Source organism: Trifolium pratense, linkage group LG4, assembly GCF_020283565.1.
Source record: "Trifolium pratense cultivar HEN17-A07 linkage group LG4, ARS_RC_1.1, whole genome shotgun sequence".
Taxonomy (NCBI): Eukaryota; Viridiplantae; Streptophyta; class Magnoliopsida; order Fabales; family Fabaceae; genus Trifolium; species Trifolium pratense.
In genome coordinates this window covers 23,074,351-23,097,768 of record NC_060062.1, presented here as the reverse complement: position 1 = coordinate 23,097,768, position 23,418 = coordinate 23,074,351, and the positions used below count along the sequence as shown (strand labels likewise).

General features: G+C 34.6%; 1 protein-coding gene across 2 annotated transcripts; it reads right to left on the bottom strand.

Moving 5' to 3' along the window:
- Positions 1-830: 830 nt before the first annotated feature.
- On the bottom strand, positions 831-18,235 carry LOC123921675 (structural maintenance of chromosomes protein 3-like). 2 transcript variants are annotated; one of them, XM_045974313.1, is made up of 30 exons: positions 18,153-18,235; positions 16,905-16,941; positions 16,638-16,713; positions 15,360-15,398; positions 15,162-15,229; positions 14,982-15,053; positions 14,498-14,577; positions 14,280-14,358; positions 14,059-14,176; positions 13,789-13,964; positions 12,207-12,452; positions 11,991-12,112; positions 11,732-11,876; positions 10,108-10,280; positions 9,910-10,009; positions 9,450-9,586; positions 9,023-9,224; positions 7,633-7,720; positions 7,399-7,548; positions 6,431-6,582; positions 6,119-6,310; positions 5,860-6,043; positions 5,705-5,775; positions 5,483-5,634; positions 4,642-4,810; positions 4,092-4,238; positions 3,630-3,725; positions 2,747-2,921; positions 2,108-2,299; positions 831-1,301 (listed from the first exon to the last, which is right to left on the bottom strand). In XM_045974313.1, the coding sequence occupies exons 2-29, from the start codon at positions 16,917-16,919 to the stop codon at positions 2,109-2,111; spliced, it is 3,615 nt and encodes a 1,204-aa protein (XP_045830269.1). In that variant the 5' UTR covers positions 16,920-16,941; positions 18,153-18,235; the 3' UTR covers positions 831-1,301; position 2,108. The 2 variants fall into 2 exon arrangements, with proteins under 2 accessions (XP_045830269.1, XP_045830270.1); XM_045974314.1 differs by lacking the exon at positions 831-1,301 and adding an exon at positions 2,006-2,029.
- Between the last annotated feature and the right edge of the window lie 5,183 nt (positions 18,236-23,418).

Genomic DNA, 23,418 nt, shown 5'->3' with positions numbered 1-23,418 from the left:
GCTAAACCTTATCATGTCAATGATTATGCTTGTCTTCTTTCAACCAAAGAAATTGATAATTGATTTCCACATATATCGTGAAAAGGGTATATGTGAACTTGGTAAAATGTATTTGTAAGTAACTATGTAATCAACTGTTTTAAGAATTCATCAAAATAAAATGTAAAAGAAAAAATGGAACTCATAAGAAATATTATTTTAAATATGGATGGAACCGCACTGATTGTTATATCAAATAAGTTATTGACTTCTAATTAAGTTTGTAGTCTTTAAAAAACGATCAAATTTTGTAGTCCATTTTTTAAAGCTAGTTGAATGAATGAGATGCACCATGCTTTTAAAGCTAAAAAAATTATCAATAATCGCAATGTTTTTTAAAGCTAAAAAGATGTTGCCAATAAAAATTATATCCACACATGAAGATAACATGGACAGTTAATTGGTATCAGACTACGCTTAATAAAAAGTTATCGAAGGACGATAAATGTGTTTCACAAATACATAAAAAGTTATTTGTTTTAAATTTTGATATAGTGAAATAGGTTAGAAAAAAAAAGTGGATAACTTACAAGTTACAATGAATGTAGTGTCATGTTATTCGTGTCCATTATGAAGTTGACAATCTGAATATAGAGGAGGAACATGCATCTCTTCCAGTGGCTGTAAATTTTAAAAAAGAAAATACCACTAACTAAAAAGGGTACTTGTATAAATGGGGACATTGTTTTCCTGTTTTGTTTTTTCTTTTATTATTTTTATCATTGTTTTCAACCCACTCTAATCAAACACTTCCATAGATCTCTCTAAATCATACAACACCCACATAAATCTAGTGGAACCCATTTAAATTTTAATTAATTAGAAAACGTTGAGAAGAGTTTTTGACAGTGTTAACATAAGTATCATTTTTATCCTGTTTCATCCTTTGTCTTGTATCCTAAACACTCTTCAAATCAAACATGTACCAATAAATTGATTTTTTCAGCCTTACATTTTTGCATATGAAACGGATTCAAGTCAAATATATATACTAAGATCTTCCCGACGGTAAACGTTTGGAATGTTATCAACCAATCTTCTAAGATCTTCAGCATGGCTCTATGGTTACCACGGTAAGCACATGATATTAACATTAAAAAAAAGCTGTACAGAAAAAATAAGGGTCATCAAGCTTCTGAATTACTAAGACCTACGTTGTAGTCACACCAGTTCACACAAATGCAGTGAGAGAATTTGACAACAGAGCTGTTGATAGTGAAGGGTTCCGAGAGCCGAGAGGACCAGTTGGACGATATAAACACCTAATAATACATAAACACCCACTTCAAATCAAAACATAAAAAGAAAATATACTTGTCCAAAAATACAATAAAAAATAGAATGTGTCAACAGTATCAAGTAATTTCAATATGTGTTTCACTGGTTATTAAAAATAGATTGATTTAACATGAAGATGCAAGGTTATCCTGTCGCAATTGAATTTTAATATATATATATATATATATATATATATATATATATATATATATATAAGTTAATAACCATATTAATCAACAACCCTGTCAAAAAAACTTAAGAAATCAACAATAGAAGACTTGAGAGCTGTTTGATTTCAACAATCAAGCCTTGTTTACATGTTGCATTACAATATTGTTTTTTTTTTTTGTTTCCTACTTCTAAATATTCACCCCAAGAAACGGTAAAAACAAAAAATCTATTGTTTTCAATATTTATGTTTACTACATGACTTTGAAAATAAAAAATAAAGTGAAAAGGTTTCATTTTATTAATAGTGAAACACAAGAAGAACAAAAATGTAAACCCACTAAACAGTAAATAATAACTTTTCTTTACAATTAAATAATAACAATTCAGCATTGAACATAAATCTTTATTTGACTAAAATGGTTTATGTTGAATTTTAAAAATGGAACGAATAGGTTCAAAAACAAATTCAGTTTATCTTTTTGCCAGAAAAATTAAGAGTCAGGCCTGTCAAGCACATGAATACAAGTTACTTCTGTTTTTCCTGGCCCCAAAAAAGAGTGGCTAGGATTAATCACAGTTATAAACATCGGAAAGAGAAATATTGAAGTTATAATGTTACCTTATTCAGCATTTTGCGTCTGATCCTGATTAATGAATTCTAGAGCAAGATCCTCAGATATAACATTAACACGGCTGACCCTGTTTTGATGTGTCACTCCATATATCTTGTCGGCAACTTTTACTAGCTCTGGACGGAACGTTGTCGTGATAAATTGAGTGTTTGCTATGTCTGCCAGGCGCCGGATCATATCTATGGAAAGTCAAGGATCTCCAAAGAAACAACAGTATACAAGGAAATCTAGATGTCACTCAGAATATCACAACCATGAACAAATTTTTAACATCACAAGAAGTCCATATAACAGTAATAAATTAATAATAACCAATGCCTTTTACTTTTACCACTGACATGGAGCAAATGAAACCTAATATCCTACCGCTTATAAAAAAAAAAAAAAAAAACCTAATATCCTACCATATATCTTGTCAAATATCATTTCTCCAAGTATTTCTCCATTCAAACCATGCGTAGCTATACTAAGTCAGGAAGTGTGTGCTTCTTACAAAAAGATAACATCTCTAATATGTAATGCAACATTTTATGAAGTGCAGATGCAGCATGCAGTAAACAGATGACGAAATTCAAGAACAGACATTTGGCATGACAAGATAACATCCAAAATAATGAAATGGATACTTCCTACAGCGGTTCTGTACTGTGGATCCAATGCTGCGTCAATCTCATCAAATAGATAAAACGGCGCTGGATCACATCTCTGTATAGCAAAAATAAGTGTAAGGGCAACAACAGTTTTTTGACCCCCCGACAACTGCTTCATGGACTGTGTTTCCCCTTGTCCAGTAAAAGAGACCTGCAAGGTATAAACATGTCTAGGAATATCAGGTAGTAGGATTACAATCCTTCGGCTTTTTGGAGCAATGCAGGAAGAAGCCCACACCCCCAACCAAAATGTAGTAGAGAGAACACATGTGTGGACATTACAATCAGTAAAGGATCATGGAACAGGACACATTTGTTGAATGGTATCAAATTTTACTTTTTATTTGGATGTGCTACCTATTGAATGTAATTCTCTCCAAATGCCCGCCAGCAAACAAAAGAACTGAAAATATATCTCTAGACATGAATATTAATATCCTTCAAGGTGCCATTTTCTGACTCTAACATTCAAAAACAAAAACCTCATACATTGTGGTACAAACATTACATAAAAATAAGGCTTAATTGCAGTTTTGATCCCCCTATTTTCACTATTTTACAGAATTGGTCCCCCTATTTTAAAATTCGACAGTTTTGGTCCCCCTACCACATACTTTGTCTAAAATATGGTGATACAATGTGTTTTAAATTAACTTTATGAAGGATTTTTCTTACAATTTCATCGATGTTGATATTTTCTCATCATTGGATCGCATCCCGCGTCGTCAAAAATATATCACATTGCCAATTTATAGTTAAAAATTATAATAGGGGGACCAAAACTGTCGAATTTTAAAATAGGAGGACCAAAATTGCAATTAAGCCTAAAAATAAAGAAGCAAAAGTTGAATCCACTTGCCTTCACTTTCACTCCAATGTACTTTTCTACTCTCCCCTCTGGATTTGCTTCCCGAGGACCATCCTCGTCTTGATCATCATCATCATGATCGCCATCCTGAGGGAAAGGAAATAAAACATAGACATACCATTGCATGAGTTACAGTAACAAAGATAAAACATCAATTTATCTCTGGCGATTCACAAATTTTGTAGATACATAGAAATAAAGCAATACACAACCACCACATGCAAGCAGGAGCTAGAAAATAGTTTGACATTAAAACATAAAAAAATTAATGTCAAAAATATTTTGTCGGGGAATATTAGAATAATCGTAGTCTTTAGTATTGATGAGTTTTAATTTTATGTTCATATCACTCCTTATAGGATGTTTTATAGTTATAAATCACGATATTTTTTTATCCAATGCAATCACAAGAACTAATGGGAGAAGCTAAAACATTATTTAATATCCACAAACCTTCTTCTTCATCATAACCAGATGACCATGTCCCCCCTGTACAAGTTCCGAGAATACTTCTCGGAAATGCCTTGCAACACCTTTGAAAGTGCGTTCTATTGATTCATCCTTCCGTTGATCTAGCACTGATATTAGCTCTCTGATTTTCTGCCATTACGTAATTGCAAAAAAAGTCAAACAATTTAAAAATGTTGCATACAATACTACAAAAGTTGGCATTGAATCAGTCCTACACTCAAACCCAAGCTTAAAACAAAAATCACATTAATACTACACTTCAGGACATGATACAACAGAAAATGGAAACTGAGAAAATATCGCAAAAAGAGGTTATTCCACAATCCACATGGAGGTGAGTGTTCAACAAGACTGACTTCATGGACACAAAGATGCAACAACATTTACAGCCATGACAAATCAATTGTTCGAAAACCTTTAGATAATAAAGTGCAGAACCAGCAATACCCGATTGCCAAATTTGCCCATCGAAGAATTTTTATATTTTCAGAAACAATTATGAAGGACTTCCTTAACTGTAATGACAGGATACCTCATCTCCTGCATCAAGTTCAGCTTGTCTTTTTTGAAGTTCTTCTCGCTGTTCTGTAAAATTGATGTACTGATCCAGTGCTTTCTTGTTGACATGACTAAACTGTTGCAATTGATCATTGCACCTGTGCAGCATTTTTTGCAAATCTCTAATATTCCTCCGTTTGTAACTATCATGTCCAATTATAAAAGGAAAAGAGTCAACTCCAGTTAGCAAAAACCACAGTACAGAGAAAATAGTAAACTATAATGCAGAAACAATAAACTGTAACAACTCTATATCTTGATGAAACATATGCAGAAACAATAAACTGTAACAACTCTATGTCTTGATGAAACATTTAAAATATCAACTCAAAGTAATCAAGTTTATAACAAAAAAATATAAAAATGTATACAGCAAATACTCATTAAAAAATATAAAACACAACCAATATATGGATAAGTAGAGAAAAATCATGTGTAATCACATTTCTGTCTATATAGGTGCAACTGCAAGGATTAGCCGTGCCACATTAAAATGACAATGGAGTGAACAGGAATGTGCTTTTCAGGAAAATATGCCTTTGCAGTCAAAAGGCCTTTTTCTTAGCACAAGGCCTTCTTAAGAAGCATACGCTATCAACTTTGAAGTGAGAATGAAATGTTGCTAATGGAATGTTTACATAGATTAATGACATGTGTAAAGAAAATGGGTTGCTTTAGTGCTTTCTCTATAATTTAACTGTCATTCCATTTCTTTTCAGAATATCATGTCTTTAATTGTATCCCTCTGAGAAAATAAATCTTCTACACACAAAAAAGTAAGAGAAGTAAAAAAAAAGCTGCAAGGCAAGCCTTACGTGTCAAAAGCATCTGATGTCAATGGGCCCAGTTCCCTTATTTTTTTGGTATATTCTTCTTCTTTAGCAGAATATGTATTCTTTTTATTCAGCATCTCCTCTAATTCCTTAGCATCTTCCTCAAGTTTTCTCTCATACTCGCTCTCCAAAGACTGCAGCCAAATAACTTCGTCATTATGGACCAACAACGCATAATCATCAATCAATTTAAAAGAGCAATACCTTCAATTTATTCATGTCATCTTTGATCTTTGCAATTTGCTTGGTTCGGTTATTTATACTTTCAGAAACTCCTGAGCAAGAAAATGGGTCAATCAAGGAACAATAATTTGAGCATCAAGTTATAGATAAAAGACAGTGTTGGCTGGAGTTCTCACTTGTAAGCTGATTTGATGCATCATCAACCAATATTTTAGCATCACTAAGTTCCTGACTCTTCAACTCGGCATCAATCACCATAGAGTCAGCATCAATAGATGAGATTGCAGCCTCCAGCTCTTGTTTTCTTCTCCTGAGATTAGTGGTTAGATTAGTTTCCAGCTCTGCTTTCCGTGCTTCACTCTGCAAAATTTTATGTTAAAATGGTGACGAAGGGCCCTTTGCACATTATGAACATTAAAATAATCCCGCAATAACCTCAATGCGATCAGTCTTGCAAGCAACAAGCTTCTCTTTAAGATCTTTGATTTCAGGGTTCAAATCTGACAATAGTTTTTTCTCCTCTGGTGTTAAATGATCAATGAGCTCTGTGCCCATCTCAGTTTTTTTCATAGCAATGCTAGCCTTAAGCTGCTCAATCTGAGTCTGGACATCAACAAGTGATTTCTCCTACAAGCAATTTCGGAAAAGATTAAAAGCAATTAGCAGTGAACAAACTCACAAGCAACTACCAATAGAAAGGAAGCTGGTGAGTGATAATTGAGTATAATATGAAAAATCCAATGACACCTTCTTTGCAAGTGCTTTAGAAAATAATGGCTTCTGTTTGTTAGAATTAGCAATGTCCCGCTTAAGCTCTTCTATCTCTGATTTGTTATGAGCACATTGAGCATCAACCTTCTGCTGCTCGGTAACAAGTTCATTAATCTTTTGGTCTATCTGTGAGACCAGTTCAGTGAAAACAAAACCATAGGGGAAAATGGCTTTACGACAAGAAATAACATAGGCATCACAAAATGAATCACAGAACCAATGGATATGTGGTATTTCATGTTACCATGTCATAAACAAATCAGTAACTCTTAAGAAAAAATTTAGCACAAGACAAAATAATGAATAATCGAAAAGTAAAAGCAATCATCGCCAATGAATGAACAAAGTGTATGAAACCATATAATAGGGTAGAAAAGAAATGCAGTATTTCTGTGAAGGCTTATAGAACCAACAAAGGGCAGTAACAAACAAGTTCTGCCCAACTTTATGTGTGATAAAACACTGGTAGAATCTTTTATTTCGTTCACCTCAGCTTGCCACATTTCTAATAAAGCAATTTTATCAAGAAAATGCGCCTTAATTCATAAAAAACTTTGATTTAAGACAGCACCATGAATATGTCCTAGATCCCAGAAAAAACCGTAATGAAATTCTTGTTTGTAAAAGTTGCAGCTAATCACAGAAAATTATAGACAAACATATCATCTCCCTCTATACATGTTAAAAATTGTATTACCCCTATAACATAACCGGAAAAATTCAAAAGCAAAAAGAAAATGACTGTTGGGTACACATCACCAAATGGTTTCTCCTCTCACCTTAGAGCTATTTCTTTCAAACATTTGAAGGTAAAGAATGGTTTCTCCTCAGATTTACTTTTATTTGTTCCTTTCATTATATTTTTTTATTTTTTATAAAGAATGAGTTCTTACCTAAAAAATGGAAAATGTACAAAGTGCTTATGTACCAACATTAAAGGATATCTTGTATCTCATATTTAACTTTCTCCAATTGCTCCTCTTTAATGTGAATACTGTCAGCATTCTGCTTAATGATATTCATAAACTTCAATCTTGATCGTCTGTGATCATAAAATCCACCGGTCATACTACCTTTTTTGCTTACTTGATCACCTGTAAAGAAACAGACAACAATTTGTCAAGACAAAAAAATTGACCATCCACACTATGCAGACACACGCAAAGAGCCAGGCAAACCTTCCAGTGTTATGCAGTCCAAACCATCAGTACGAGCTACCTTTGAAGCCACATCCAGATTCTTGCAGATAACTGTTCTAGCAAATACCTAATGGAAATATCATAATTGTTGTTAAGTCACGTCTAAGAGGATGACATCACAGATGTAGACAGAGTAATATTTAGGTTTGAAGTTCTCCTCTTGGAAGGGCATTCCCTTGAAAAGCCTGAAGACTAGGTATAGAATACTACTATGAATCAAACTTGGACACTCTAAATTAATGATGGCTTAAATATGTTTTTAGTCCCCCAAAATAGTGCTCTAAACTTGTTTTATTTCTAATTGCTAAGATTTATTTGCTTTTAAATGTGTCATCCATAATAAGATTGTTAACTTCTCTGCCGACATACCCATTTTTGAACAATTAGAAAATCCGACATTGAAAAGAGATACGGCCTAAAACGAACTTATAAAGAGAGGCACCGCTCACCTTACAAGCCAGTTACATAACAATGAGTTAGGTCCAATATAATCATCCACGCACAAAGCCAATAGTGATAAGCACACAACAGTTTCCGAGAAAGCAAAAGGAGATTTATTATATTTGTGTTATCAAACAATTAAATGAAACTTACAAAACTACCCTTTAGTTAAGTTAAGCTGGTTTAAAATAGTAAAAAAGTTTTTATGTCCAAATGAAAAGGGGCAAGTTGCTAACATATACCTTCTAATTTTTAAATGGTTGTAAATTTATTTAAGCAAGATATGCAACGCCAATATATAACTTATTATAGATAAACTTTTAAAAATAGAAAACTGTCTAAATTAAGAGAAAATCCTAAAACTAATCATAATATCATAATAACCCCTAAATAAAACAATAATCCTTTTATATCACATTGTCCTAACTCAACATGCTGCTCCACTTGCATCAATTTATTATATTATTGATAAGAGTCCCACTTTGGATGAGATATGGTCTAACAATGTGCATGTAAGTTATTGGTGTCCTCACCATACAACCCAGTTTTGTGAGGTCAAGTTAGACTCAAACCCAAATTCTAAGGTGGTATTAGAGTCTATCCAAGATTTGTTGGACCACCTGCTATCAGGTTACTACTATTGGGTCACTTGAGTCAGGCTCCAAATGTCAAGTCTTGGGCGTGAGGGGGACGTGTTAAGAGTCCGACATTGAATGAGAATGAGATGTGCCTATGAGTTATGGGTAGTCTCCAGTCTTCACCTTACAAACCAATTTGGTAGGGCTGAGTTGGACATAACCTAAATTCTAAGAGTTATTATGAAACTAGATAACCATTTTAGAATAAAGTTAATTACTACATAACACCTGAAGACACCATCTCATATACCCATATGTAAATAAGGAACAACACTTGAGTAGAAGCTAACCTGACTGAATGCGGGAGTGTAGTCGTGTCTAAAATTCAATTTCTTTAAAAGAGGTATGACATCGGAATTCTGTGGATAAGTGACGCGTGGAGCATTTACTCTGTTAAGTGGAATAAATGTAACACGCCCACCTTTTTGTCGATTAAGATGTTTAATTATCTCGGTTGACTTGTCATCATTTTCAACAACCACATGAAATAAGCTGTTAAAACAAAGTGGTTAAATTAAGACATCAAGCCAAATATGTAAAATTATAAAACCAGTAAAGAGATCAGGCCAATAACAACATTGAGTTGAAAGGAAGAAAATAAAAATACATGTCATGGATGTGCCAAATCTACCCCATCCCCATTTCCAAGAAAGAAAAAAATACACTATGAATGTAACACATGGTGGAGCATATTTATTCGAAGAATTAAAGGGAGACCTGTTTCCTGCAGTCACTTCAACTGCGGTGAAAAATTTTTCATCACAGTTCAGCAACTCAATAATTGGACCGTGAACTCCAGAAATGTTTTGAGTTTTGCATATCTTCCGAACTGAATTCAACCCTCTTCTAACATCCTGCACATTATAGTAGAGTGTCAAACAAACAAGGTGATGATGTGCATGTGCAATAATGCCAACCTCCCCCCATAATAGGTATATTGCAACTATCGATTGTAAAGATAGTTGTAAAAACACTATAGGAAAAGTCAAGATTATTCATAAATTTTTAGAATGGCATTAATTTACATCTATGAACACATGTTGTATTAATTCAGACAGTATGTACAAAACATTTAAATTATATACAATAAACAAGCACAGAGTACCTCACACGTAGTGAAAGGTGCAATGCCTCAGAAATACCAGATAAAAAAAAGCTTTTAAGATGGGCTACTCACACCAGGAATTGCATGATCTAGACTCTTTTCAGCCTTCTCAACTTCTGCTCTCAGTTTATCAATTTCAGCAGTAAGTTCATTTTCTTGGTTCCATAAGGACCTATAATATAACAATATCAAAGCATAAGAAATATCTCATTTGACAATTGAAATCAAAAACATACATGCGCATCACACAAGAAGACAAGATATACGAACTTCCTCTTATCATGAAGCTTGTCTCTTTCTACTTTATAATCATTAAACCCTTCACGAGACCTGGCAATTTGAGATTCCAAAGTAGTAATATTTGTTCGACGGCTATTGATATTCTCATCACAGCCATGCATTTCATCATTAAGCCGTTCAATTTCTTCCATCAGCTTTTTCTCCTGTGCCGCAAAACAAGAATCAAAAACAAGAAAGAAAGAGAAGTAGGAGAGACCAAAGTTTCTGTAACAGTAAAAGACAATGGTAAGGGCCAAGAGGTATTGACCAGTGTTACAAATCACATATAGTTTAGCACAGCAGCCAACCCCAAAAACACTATAAAATGATAGTGGAAAGCAGGTTGACCTTTATTTTGACACTTTTATCCAATATATATCATTTAAACTATATAAATAAATAAATGAAAACTCAACTAGCTGAGGTGGTCACACTACTTTGGTGTTTTAGAATTGCAAAATATTTATAATATCCCAACCAAAAATCCTTGATGAATAATTCTGACGGGATTTTTAGAGTTTTTATATTATTCTGAGGTTTGGAGCTATCTCACTGCAACTGCCGCCTGCCGCTATTTGGACCAGCGGCCGCAACGCCATAGCACACTATTGACTACATTGATTGATCATATATCAGGGAATGATACTCAAAGTTCCACTACCTCATAAAATACTCGGTCAACAAAATTTAATATATCAATCAATCTTAATAACACAAGTATCACATGGCTCAACAGCCAATAAGATTTATGAACTTCACATGGGATTTAGGATGTGGGAAAAAATGAAAAGTCTACGTATATAACCCAATTCTTATTAACTAGTCTACATAAAAACTTCCATTTAGCAGAGTTAGAGATTACTTTTACTAATATGCTTCTTATCATTATAAGAGCAAGTAACAAATTTCAAGTGTCTGGTGGCCAATTGTTAAAAAGCCTCTTATAAGAAATTGGCAGTAGTTTAGGAATGTAGCTTTTCACAATCAGAGGCAAAGTAGACTTCAAAAGCAAGAGTTAGATGGCGTCTGCTTTTTGGTTCTTAATCAATAATAAGCATAAAACTTTCTGAAAAAGTTCAATTGCATTTCATTGAAACATATATTCCCCAGGGACAATAAACAGCAGCAAGACCAAACTGACCCGCAGTGTCAGGAAACGCAACAATATTGCAATAAAGCAGACAGTGAAGAGGATTATAAATTAGAATAATACATCTTGAATAAAAGTGAAAGTATCTGTGCCTCTGGGAGAAACTGTTATATTTTGGTGGTATTGACACCTTTAGCCAACAATATTATATGGGTTCCTTGATTGAATTTACGGTGATAGATAAGCTTATATGATATTGTTTGTAATAGTAATTGCAAGTTGAAGTCCATTCCAGGGGGGTATCATATCCCCTGATCTTATACTTCTTTCATTCTATTATCAAATAATATTGATCCATTATGCAAAAAAATATATATGCAACGGAACTCAAAGATGTGATTTCTGTTTATTGAGCTAAAATTAATAAAAAATGAGTCAACAGCCTAATGAAAAGCTGATAATTCCATGTGTCAAGGGAAAAACAGTATAATTCAGAATAACTTGTGCCATTAAATGAATTCTTGCCTGTGTTGTGTTTGAAGAGAGCACCCGTTCAAGATCATCAATCTCCTTTTGAAGCCACTTATCGCGAGCAGCTTTACTTGAAAATTGTGTTGCACGTCCTTGCTTTTGATAAAGTATACTGAGTTTCTTCTCGCGCTCCATTATTCTACAATTCATGATTTTGTAAAAAATAAGATTAGAATAAAAATGTTGTACAAATATGTGAAAGATAAATTATATTTATCTAACAAATTAGTACGACAAGTACAACCAAGCATACCGCTTAGTAATGTCTTTTTCTTTCTGAACTAGATCATCATATGAAGGACTGATTTTGTCCAGTTCATTCATTGACTCTTGTATTTCATTCTGAAGTATCTTCAATTGTTTGGCAGCATCTTTCTGAAACCATGTGGGTAAAAGATAAATCATGAACAGAACTACCCCATTCAAAAGAACTAGAACTCATCACATGATATCATCATTAGAATAATACTTTGGCATGGACATTTCCAGAGATCTTCTCTTGCAAGTCTTTAACATCAAGCTCAAGCTCTGTATGCTTCTTTAATGCTGTTGCTCGTTGCTTTTCAATAACTTCTTTTTCTTTGATAAAGTTTTGATGTTCCTTTGTTATATCTTTCAATTTATTTTCCAAATCTTTGGATTTCTCCTGGGCATCAAGAACCTCATTATACTTCTTAGCTGATATTTCAGAAACCCTGGTCCGAGCTGCTTCTATCTAAAACAAGGAAGCAGTCATTTACCTCCAGGCATCAGAAATCCAATATAGTAAAACCAGAATTAAAAATGTCTAGAAGAGTATAGCAATATAAATTTGACATCTTAATTTTTTATTAATCTATAAAGACCAACAACAAAAATTTAGTGTGCAGAATTATAAACTGCAAATAATTGCATTGAATATTTCAGAGCATTTTACAAAGTTCATAGTAGGGATAAAAGGAGTCGCGGATGTTAGGCTGATTGGGAATGAACGGGGATGAAATAGAGATGAGACAATTAAAGAGAGAAAAGGAGGAGTGACAGAGTAGACGGCCAAAAGACAAAGGAGCAGACGATTTCGGTATGAATGAGGTGGAAGACTTGCCCTAAATCTTGCTCTGAGAAACAAATGTTTTTAGTAGTCTGCTCTCTCTGAAACATAACAAAATTAGAGATGTCAACTAAGTTGGTAGATCATTAATTTGATATTACTATAATGGCAAGTGCATTTTACTCTCTACATGAACTAGCTCCAGTGTTGTCAAATGCCAGCCATGGCCATTTGCACTGGCGGATTTCTTCACAACCGTTATCGCCAATTTGTGAAGGATGGCAGCACCATGGCCTTTATAGCAGAAGCGGAAGCTTAAAAGGTCGGATGTATGGACTTCGGCCAGGGTCTGCCATCTCTATCGATAACATTGTTTCGCTTCTACTTTTACCAAGGCCATTACTTTCCTCTGCCATTCAGGAAAATTGAAGACAGACCAGTCTACAGCACCCCTTAGAAAGTTTATATCCAAATAAAAAAGGAATTACTGGTGACAGTTATGTGTATGGATGGCAGTTATTTTATGAAGCGGCTAGGACAGTTATTTTTATTAGACAGATAGATGTTAGGACAGTTATGTGTGTTTCATTTCTATAGGTACGGGTGGCAGTTATTATTATGGTAGGTAGTAAACTGCATTCTATTTCTGGTTTAGTCCAGAATTGTTATCATTAAAACTTCCCATTTGTCTGTGCACTCTTTGAGTCTAACAATTGACAATTGTGTATCTGCTGGAGGTATCTCAAGTACTTACGTACTTGCTATCTATTTAGCTACGCCCAAGCAAAATATTAATTGAAAACAAAAATGAGGACTTCATAAGAATTTGTTATAACATTTGTCGTCTTATCTCAGTATTGATTTTGAACCATGCATCAAGAATTAACAAAAACAACATATAATCACCAAAATGGAAGTAATTGATAATTCATTCATAAAGAAAGAAAGAAATTCAAAAATAAAACACGGTAAAAAATCACTCAAATGATTATAAATGTGGAAACATTTTTATATAGATAACCTCTGCAAGTTTTAGCTGAGCATCTTGAACTTCTTTGTTAAATATGGCATATTCCAAGGATTTTCTCTGCTTGTCAAGCTGCTGGTATTTTCTAAGTTCCTCTTTCTCCTCATCTAGTTCCTTCAACCTCTCGTCTAAATACTGTACAACTTGGATAATTTGTTTTCTTTTGTTACCTGTCTCACAGTAAAACACATGATAATAACATCTATAACATGAAAATAAACATAAAAAATCATAAATTAAAAAAAAAATGTTGGAAAGACTTGCCTGTATCCTGCATTATTTTCAAACTTTCACGACGCCTCTCCTCATAAACTCTAGTACCACCTATTTCCTTCAGTAAATCCAATCGCTCAGAGTCTTTCATCAAGGTTAGGGATGCTATCTAGGCAAGAGCAAGAAATGAGCAGGTTTAGTCATTACTTCAAAGTTTATCAACATAACAATTTAAAACACCGAACCATAGCACCATCGGCATCCACCAATACCTTTCCTTGTTGTACAACATAATATGGATTTGAGCGAGAGAACCCAGCACTTTCCAGTAAATTCATCACTTCAGTTTTTCTGCAAATTATTTAACATCTTTCTTTAGGATATAGGGTAAATAAATACTCAAATAACCAAAGAGCATAAGAAAAAATGTTAATTTTATATAAATATGAATGTATAGTACGTGCTCTATGACTTAATCTATTACACTCACGTTATGTGTTTTCCATCTAGAAAATATTCATCCTTTTTCATACCGATCGTCCGACGTAAGTGCACTTCCTCCTTGTCAACCTATTCACCAACACAAATAGATACCAAGATGAAGTACATGAGCAGATTTTGCAAATAAGTGGTTATCAAAGATAAAGAACTTGAATAATAAAAAAAGAAAAAAGAGAGATATTGGGGAACAATGTAAAAAGTACATTGCCAAGCACTGATCAAGACATTTTGCAGACAACTTAGATAAAAGGATATTTAATATAAAGCAAGTTCTGAACAAATGAAATTGTATCAGAAACTTTTATAAAAACTTTGACTAACCCAGGAGAACCATATCATTAATCAAATTACAAAACATACATAAGTGATTTTTTTTTTTAATAATGTAATTAAAGCAAACGAACTTCATAAAAGTGGAACATAATCCTCCTTGTCTATTAATAGAAATGAAACTATTATTTTCAACATATTACCGGGATACGATTGTCTGAATTATCAAACACAATCTCCACAAATGCAGATAAAACTGAGTGTCCAGCCCCTTCCTGTAAAGAGAAAAATACATTTGAGCATTGTCAAATTCTACAATTGATTAGTCCTGGGTAGGAAACAGAAGCATAAATATATAAAAGGAGGTATGAATTGTGCCATACATGGAGCAGTGCCTGCCTATCCTCATTGCGTAGGTTTTGAAAGAGATCACTCAACACAAAACGAATGGCTAGATACAAAAGACAAGGGGGAAATGGGTATCAAATTCAAGATGAGTGATCCAGTTTCAGCTACTTCAAAAAGAATAAAACTTAGTCACGTAATAAGTACAGCGGCACAGGAAATGGCAATTTTCTTACCATGGAAAAAATTTGTTTTGCCAGATCCATTAGCACCAACTGCAAAAAAAATGAGCAAACAGATATTATTGATGTTATTAAGAAATACAACTGAGGCACATTAATTTGACCTAAACTGGAAAGATGCAAAATGACATTTTGAAACAAGTTCACAATAAATTAGATGAAATAAACAAAAGGAAGAATCATCAGAGTATAAAGTAGTAATGAAAATGAAGAGAATGTAGTGAACAAAGAATGTACTTTCCAAATAGGATTATTTTTCGCAAGCCACCCTCACAGAAATAGTTTAGCTAGTAAATCTTCTTTTAGTAAACCCTACTCTCACTCATATTCCAAACAGAATTACTTTCAGTAGCCCCAATTAGGTAATGGAATCAAAGCTTTGTTCCAAAGGGCAGTCTTGCCTTTGGATTTTGGATAATAATATTCGTTAGAATAAAAAACATATGGCTTACTCCAGAATTACAATCTTAATAAAGCACTTTCTGATAAAGATTTAGCCATGCACTTCTCAACCAATACTCCAGAATTACAATCTTAATAAAGCACTCTCTAATACTAGTGATCATTCCTACATGTTCTGATACTATATCTACATAAAGCAGCTCTCCAAAGCCATTGCAGAATTTATGGCAATGCTTTATGGAAATGTGCAGGGAAATGTGCAGATTTTGCGGCTACGCATTGTTATGGTTCGAGATAAATAACAACTGCTGCACCTTATATGGGATAGATATGTGTTTTAATTTTTTAACTTCTTCATGGTGTTAAGATAGTGGATTGTTTAAGACATATTCCTTGGTTAAACAAAGGAATTGGCAGGCTATTATTTTGTAATGAATATTTATGTTTCTTGAGACAAAGGAATAAGCCGTATGTTCTTGAGCCAATACCATACTGTCAACATTTGTGCTACTCTTCCTTTTTAGAAAAATTCCCTTTCATCTTTAAAAAGAAAAAGAATTATAGAATAGATCATAACATAGGAAAGAGTTTCCATTTTACAAAGAGTAATACTATATGTATATCTATATGCAACTGTTTAAAAAATATATATACAAACTATGTCGACAAACATCATCCATAATTATCAAAAAAACTAATAGGTTTCTACAAGCTATGATGTCCACAAACAGAACTTGACTAAATCCATTTCACATTGTATCAACTTCATACTTTACATGTCATGAATAAAATGCCCAAATCGTGCATTCCAAAGGACTATGCTGAATCAATAGAAGAAATCATCTAAAAGCTTTTCAATAAAACTATTACCAACACAATTAACTTTAGGACTAAAATCCTCTGTGGCAATTTGCTCTCGGTAACTCTTAAAACCTTCAATCACAACCTTAAAAAAAATACACAAGTACATCAGAAGTCCATTTAGCAAAAAACCAACTCCAAAAAGCAACAATATAAAGGATATCAAAGAAGAAAAAAGTTGAAATACGAAAAAAAAAATTTAACCAAATGTTATAGTATTAAAGAAGTAAATGCAAATTAAAAAAAAATGTATTAAAGCACTTCAAAACTAATTACCTGCTTAATGAACATGTTGAAGCTATCATAACCAAACCTACAAAAGCAAACAAAAAAACTTCCATAAGCATAATATAATCCAAAATATTACATGTGCTTTCTTGAACAAAGCAGCAGTATATATGTGAAAACTCTCAATTCAAAAATTCACAATAGAAGTCAAAAATCACATCCTTCATGATATACAAATATAGTAGCATATATTCACAGAATCAGTTAAGCAATAGCAAACTCATAAACTACACGGAAGTAATTTTGGTGGTAAAATCAGAATACGACGAAAAATCATGCTCAAAACAACAGAAGGAAGTGTTCCTTCACGAATCAGCATATATTCACAGAATCAGTGAAGCAGTAGTCAGCTCATATACGACACAGAAGTAATTTTGGAGGTAAGATCAGAAAACGACCAAAAATCATGCTCAAAACAACGGAACAAAGTGTTCCTTCACGAATCAGCATTTATTCACAGGATCCGTGAAGCCATAGTAAACTCATAAAGGTCGCAGAAGTAATTTTGGCAGTAAAGTCCAAAAACAATGAAATGGCATGCTCGAAACAACGGAATAAAGTTTTCCTCCACGAATCAGCATATATCCACGAATCAGCATATATCCACGAATCAACTCATAAACGACACGGAAGTAATTTTGGCCGTAAGATCATAAAATCATGCTCAAAACAACCGAAATAAGTGTTCCTTCACGGACTAACAACAGAATCAGAAAACTCAACATTCAGAAAGCCACTGTAACATCAGAATCAAAAATGCCAACAGAATTCAAAAATCACTTTCTTCATGATATACACATATAGCAGCATATTCGCAGAATCAGTAAAGTAATAGTAAACTCGTAAACGACGCAGATGCAATTTTGGCGGTAAACTCATAAGCAACAGAACGAAGTGTTACTTAACGATTCAGCATATATTCACAGAATCAGTGAAGCAAAAGTAAACTCATAAACAACGCAGAAGTAAATTTGGCTGTAAAATCAGAAAACTATGAAAAATCGTGGTGGAGACAAAGGAACAAAGTGTTCCTTCACGATTTAGCTTCAAAATCAAGTAGCTGGACAAGAAATTCAAGTCAAAACCATTTCCGAAATCGTTTTAGGGTTTCAAACGGTTTTACAACGAAAATGAGAAGAAAAACGCTATAGAGAAATTACGATAGAGAAGAGTGAACGTGTGAAGGAGTGAAAGCGATGAACGGGATTGATCTCGGAGATGAAGAGAAAACGTTACCTGAGAGAGTTCAGTTGGAGAATGGAGTAGCCAAGTTGAAAATGGTGCTTTTCTGGTTTTTACTTTTGTATATTAGCGTGTTTTGGGGGGTGCGAAGGATAAGCCGTGCGCTACAGCTGTGGAATTTAGTGTGAAGTGATTTGGGTGACGTGGAGGGAATGGGAAAAAAGAAGCGCCAAATATTTAGGGAAATTTTTTTTCTTTTACGGAGGGAATTGTTTTTGTTTCCCTTCAGTTTTTTTAGGAAAAACTTATACTGACTCAGTTGATCTTCTTTCGACTAAGAGAGGTGTGTTGGTATTGAATAAAGCCCCCCGTATTGGATAGAAAGTGTCGAACCTTCTATAATAAAGAGTAAGATGTGAGGGAAAGCCCTCTAGTCGAGAAAGAGAATAGAAAGTTGAATGTCTGTAAAGTCCGTTAATGGTAGGTATGTTTAGTCACTTCGTTGATGACTAGTGGTCCTGCATGTAGGCTTCGGGGTGTCAAAAAAGAAAAAAGAAAAAAAGTTACTTGTGCGTAAAAAAGAAATAGTTACTTGCAACACAAAAATTGTATAAGAGTGCATTTAATTTTTTTCTTCGTTGAATACAATTTTATCATGTGCCAAAATTTAGTCACTCAATGATACTATAATTACGAAGTACATTGGTGTCAGTTGGTAAAGTTAACATTATCTTATCTAAATTGTGATCACTAAATTAGACCGCAATTATAATTTATGTTTGTGTGGGTGCTAACAATAACATCAGCATTATCTTAGCTAAATTCAGTCACATAATCATATTATGATTATTGATAACACTGAGATCAATAATATCTTATCTAAATCTCAATTTGTAGTTCATCAACACCTCGAGGTTATGGAGAGTAGTTTATATCATAACTTCTTGATTCCTTTCTTATGTATTTTGTTAATTGTGATTACTGTTGGCGCAGCTGAAGCTAGGCTTCGATCACTTTGGCCTGCACAGGCCTAGCAAGCAAGCAAGCAATCAAGGAAACACGCGCGCGCTGCACTGTCACTTTGGCCAAGCCAATGAGCACAGTTTCTGCAGGATCTACAATCCTTGTTGCTGCAACAATGGTGAATGAATGGAAAGGAAGAAAAGCACTTGTTTAACAGAGGAAGAAGAAGAAGATGATGATTAGGGAAAAATAGAATCAGTTTTATTCATCCACAATGGGGAAAAGTAGTTGATTACAATCACTAATCATGAGCCAATTATTTATACTAGATCATCACAATAGTTGATGATTCTCTTAGGCCCTAACCAACTAACAACTTCCTAACTGACTCTAACACACTCTAACAACCTAGGTAAATCAAATCTAACTGACTCTAACAAACTCTATTAACAAACTTCACTAACAAACTAACTAACTTGCTTAAGAAGCAATTAGTTACACTTTCACTTTTGCTAGCTTGCACACCAAGTCAGCTTATGCACAATATGAATTAACCATCTAGAGTCCTTTTAGATTCAACACACCCCCTTAATTCATGTTGTCCACTGTCTCAATTCCCATTTCACTTCTCAAATTTTCAAACACCTGTGTTGTTACAACCTTGGTTAACAAGTCTGCAACTTGCTCTTCACTTCTACAGTGCATTAAGGCCAAGTTACCATTGCTTACCTGCTCTCTTAAGTAATGGAACCTCAGCTCTATATGCTTACTTCTTCCATGAGCAATAGGGTTCTTTGCAAGATTGATAGCAGACACATTATCAATCTTTAAAGTCACTGTCTCACACTTGTCTTGACTGATCTCTTCAATTAGGTTTTTCAACCAAATAGCTTGACAAGTGCTGAGTGATGCTGCTATGTATTCAGCCTCACATGAGGATAAGGCCACTACAGGTTCCTTCTTTGAACACCATGATATTGGTGATCCACCATAGAAAAACATATAGCCAGCTGTTGATTTTCTATCTTCATGATCACCACACCAATTTGAATCTGTGTAGCCTATCAGCTTGCATTCTTTGCCTCTATCACTTGCAGGGAACATAATACCATAGTTTATGGTCCCTTTCACATATCTAAGTATTCTTTTCACTGTAATCAAGTGTGAACTTTTAGGTCTTTCCATGAACCTGCTAGCAATCCCTACACTGTGAGCCAAGTCTGGCCTTGTATTGCACAAATACCTCAGAGAACCAATCAGCTTTCTATAGAATGTAGGGTCTACATCCTCTTCTTCTACACACTTAGTTAGCTGTGACCTTGGCTCAGCAGGTGACAATGCAACATTGCATTTGTCCATCTCAAACTTCTTCAAAATCTCTGATGCATATCTAGTCTGGTGCATTAAGATTCCTTGCTCATTCCTCAGAAACTCAATGCCTATAAAATATGTCATGAGGCCTAAATCTGTCATTTCAAACTCTTCCTTCAAGTCACCCTTGAATTCACTAATATAAGATTCATTGCTCCCTGTGATGAGCAAATCATCTACATATAGGCAAATTATAATGACTCCCTTTGCAGCATCTTTCTTGACATACACTCCATGTTCTGTGACACACTTCTTAAACCCTATTTCATTTAAGAACTTGTCAATCCTTTTGTTCCAGGCTCTTGGAGCTTGTTTCAGACCATAGAGTGCCTTCTTAAGCTTATACACCTTAAGCTCTTGACCTTTCACTTCATAACCAGGTGGCTGGGCAACATACACTTCCTCTTCTATAGGACCATTCAGAAATGCTGACTTCACATCCATTTGATACATTGGCCAATCATTTAGGTTAGCAAGAGCAGTTACTAACCTAATTGTTTCCATTCTAGTAACAGGTGCAAACACTTCATCATAGTCAATACCTTCTTTCTGAAGAAATCCCTTTGCCACTAGTCTTGCTTTGTATCTGGTTATTTCACCCTTTGAGTTCACTTTCAGCTTGTAAACCCACTTCACATCTATTGCTTTCTTTCTCTGTGGAAGATCCACCAGCTCCCATGTTTGATTGCCTTCAATTGAATCCAATTCTTCTTTCATAGCACATCTCCACTTTTCACTTTGTAGAGCACTATGCACATCAATTGGTTCAGATTCAGCCATGAATGCTAAATGGATCAACTCACCATCATTGTTCACTTGACCATCTGAGTTCATTTCACACTCTTGTAATCTTGCTGGTAGAGTTCTAGGCCTATTTGATCTTCTCACCTCAGGCACTGGCTGATTTACTTGTTCTTCACTAACTTCTTCAATCATCACACTAGTTGACTTCTTTCTGTCATTAGTGTTCCAGTCCCATTCCTTAAGTTCATCAATTATTACATCTCTACTGATCACCACATTGTTGTTGATTGGATCATAGAGTTTGTAACCTCCAGTTGAGTGATAACCAACCAATATCATCATTGTTGACTTATCATCCAGCTTCTTCCTCAATTGATCTGATGTGTGTTTGAAAACTAGTGAACCAAACACTCTCATATGATTCACATTTGGCTTGTGTCCTGACCAACATTCTTCTGGTGTGATACCCTTCAATCTCTTTGTAGGGCATCTGTTCAATGTGTAAGTAGCAGTAGATACTGCTTCACCCCATAACTCCTTAGGTAAATGCTTTCCCTTCAACATACACCTCACCATATCCATAATTGATCTATTTTTTCTTTCAGCAGTCCCATTTTGCTGTGGAGTATATGGTGGGACTATGTCATGCACAATACCTTCATTGTCACAGAATTTTGCAAATTCATGTGATACATACTCTCCACCCCCATCTGTTCTTAGGGTTTTGAGTCTCTTACCACTTTGTCTTTCAACTGTAGCTTTAAATTTCTTAAAAATTTCAAACACGTCACTTTTCTTACTTATCAAGTAAGTCCATAGTTTTCTGCTAAAGTCATCTATGAAACTTACAAAGTACCTGTTACCTCCAATTGAGCTCACTTGCATTGGACCACATACATCTGAATACACCACTTCAAGTACACTATTGGTTTTACTTGCTGCATACTTGCTGAAGCTCCCTCTGTGCTGCTTTGACTGCACACACTCTTCACAAACCTCTTCAGGTACTTGCAGGCTTGGCAAGCCTGTCACCATCTTTGATTTTTGCAGCAAGCTGAGATCCTTGAAATTCAAGTGCCCCATTCTATAGTGCCATCTCCATTCTTCTCTGCTTGATGCAGTCATCAAGCACTTGTGATTCAGAACATTGAGCCCAATCTTGAATGTCCTATTCTTTGACATTTCAGTTTTTAACATCAAGTTACCTTTAGTGTTGTACACTTTCAGCAACCTATTCTCCATTACAATTCTATAATCTTTCTCTAGAAATTGGCTTATACTGAGTAGATTACATTTCATACCTGGTATGTACAATACACCAGAAATCACTGAACACTTGCCATCCTTTCTTTTGATGGTTACATCACCAATAGCTTATACTGCAAGGCTGCTATTGTCTGCAAACTTAACATTGTGATTCTGAGTAGCCTTTAGGCTTGTGAACCAATCTTTCCTCCCTGTCATGTGTGTTGTACATCCAGTATCAAGATACCACTTCTCTTGAAGGTCACTTTCATCTTTTGTAGTTACAAGAAGCATAACTGAGCCTTCATCATCATCATCATTTCTAGCCATTTTGGCTTCAGCATCACTTGATTCCTCTCTGAATCTACATTCATCTGCAAAATGACCATAATTTTGGCAATTATAGCATTGAATGTGTTTCTTATCAAACTTGCCTCTTCCACCTCTGCCACCTCTTCCACCTCCATTGTAACCACCTCTACCACCATTGAACTGTTTCTTCTGATTTCCACCTCCCTTGGTATCTTGATTCTCTTTTCCATTTCCATTCTGATAACTATCTTTTCCCTTATTGCCTTGCCATTTTCCCTTTCCTTTCTTATTCTTGTTACCCTGCTGAACTTGTAATGCTACCTCACCATTGGATTTATCAGAATTTCTCTGATTCATCCTTTGCTCATGTGCTTCTAAAGACCCTTGCAGTTCCTCAACCTTGATAGTGTCAAGATCCTTAGTCTCTTCTATTGCAGCTACCACATAGTCAAACTTAGGAGTTAAAGATCTCAATATCTTTTCTACTCTCATTGTACCAGACACAATTTCTCCACAAGCTTTCATTTCATTAACTAATTTTGCAATTTTAGTGAAGAATTCACTTACAGTTTCTTTCTCTTCCATTTGTAGCTGTGCAAACTTGCTTCTTAGGGTTTGTAGCTTCACTTTCTTCACCTTCTGATCTCCAGCATAAGCTGTAGCCAAGATATCCCAAGCTTGCTTG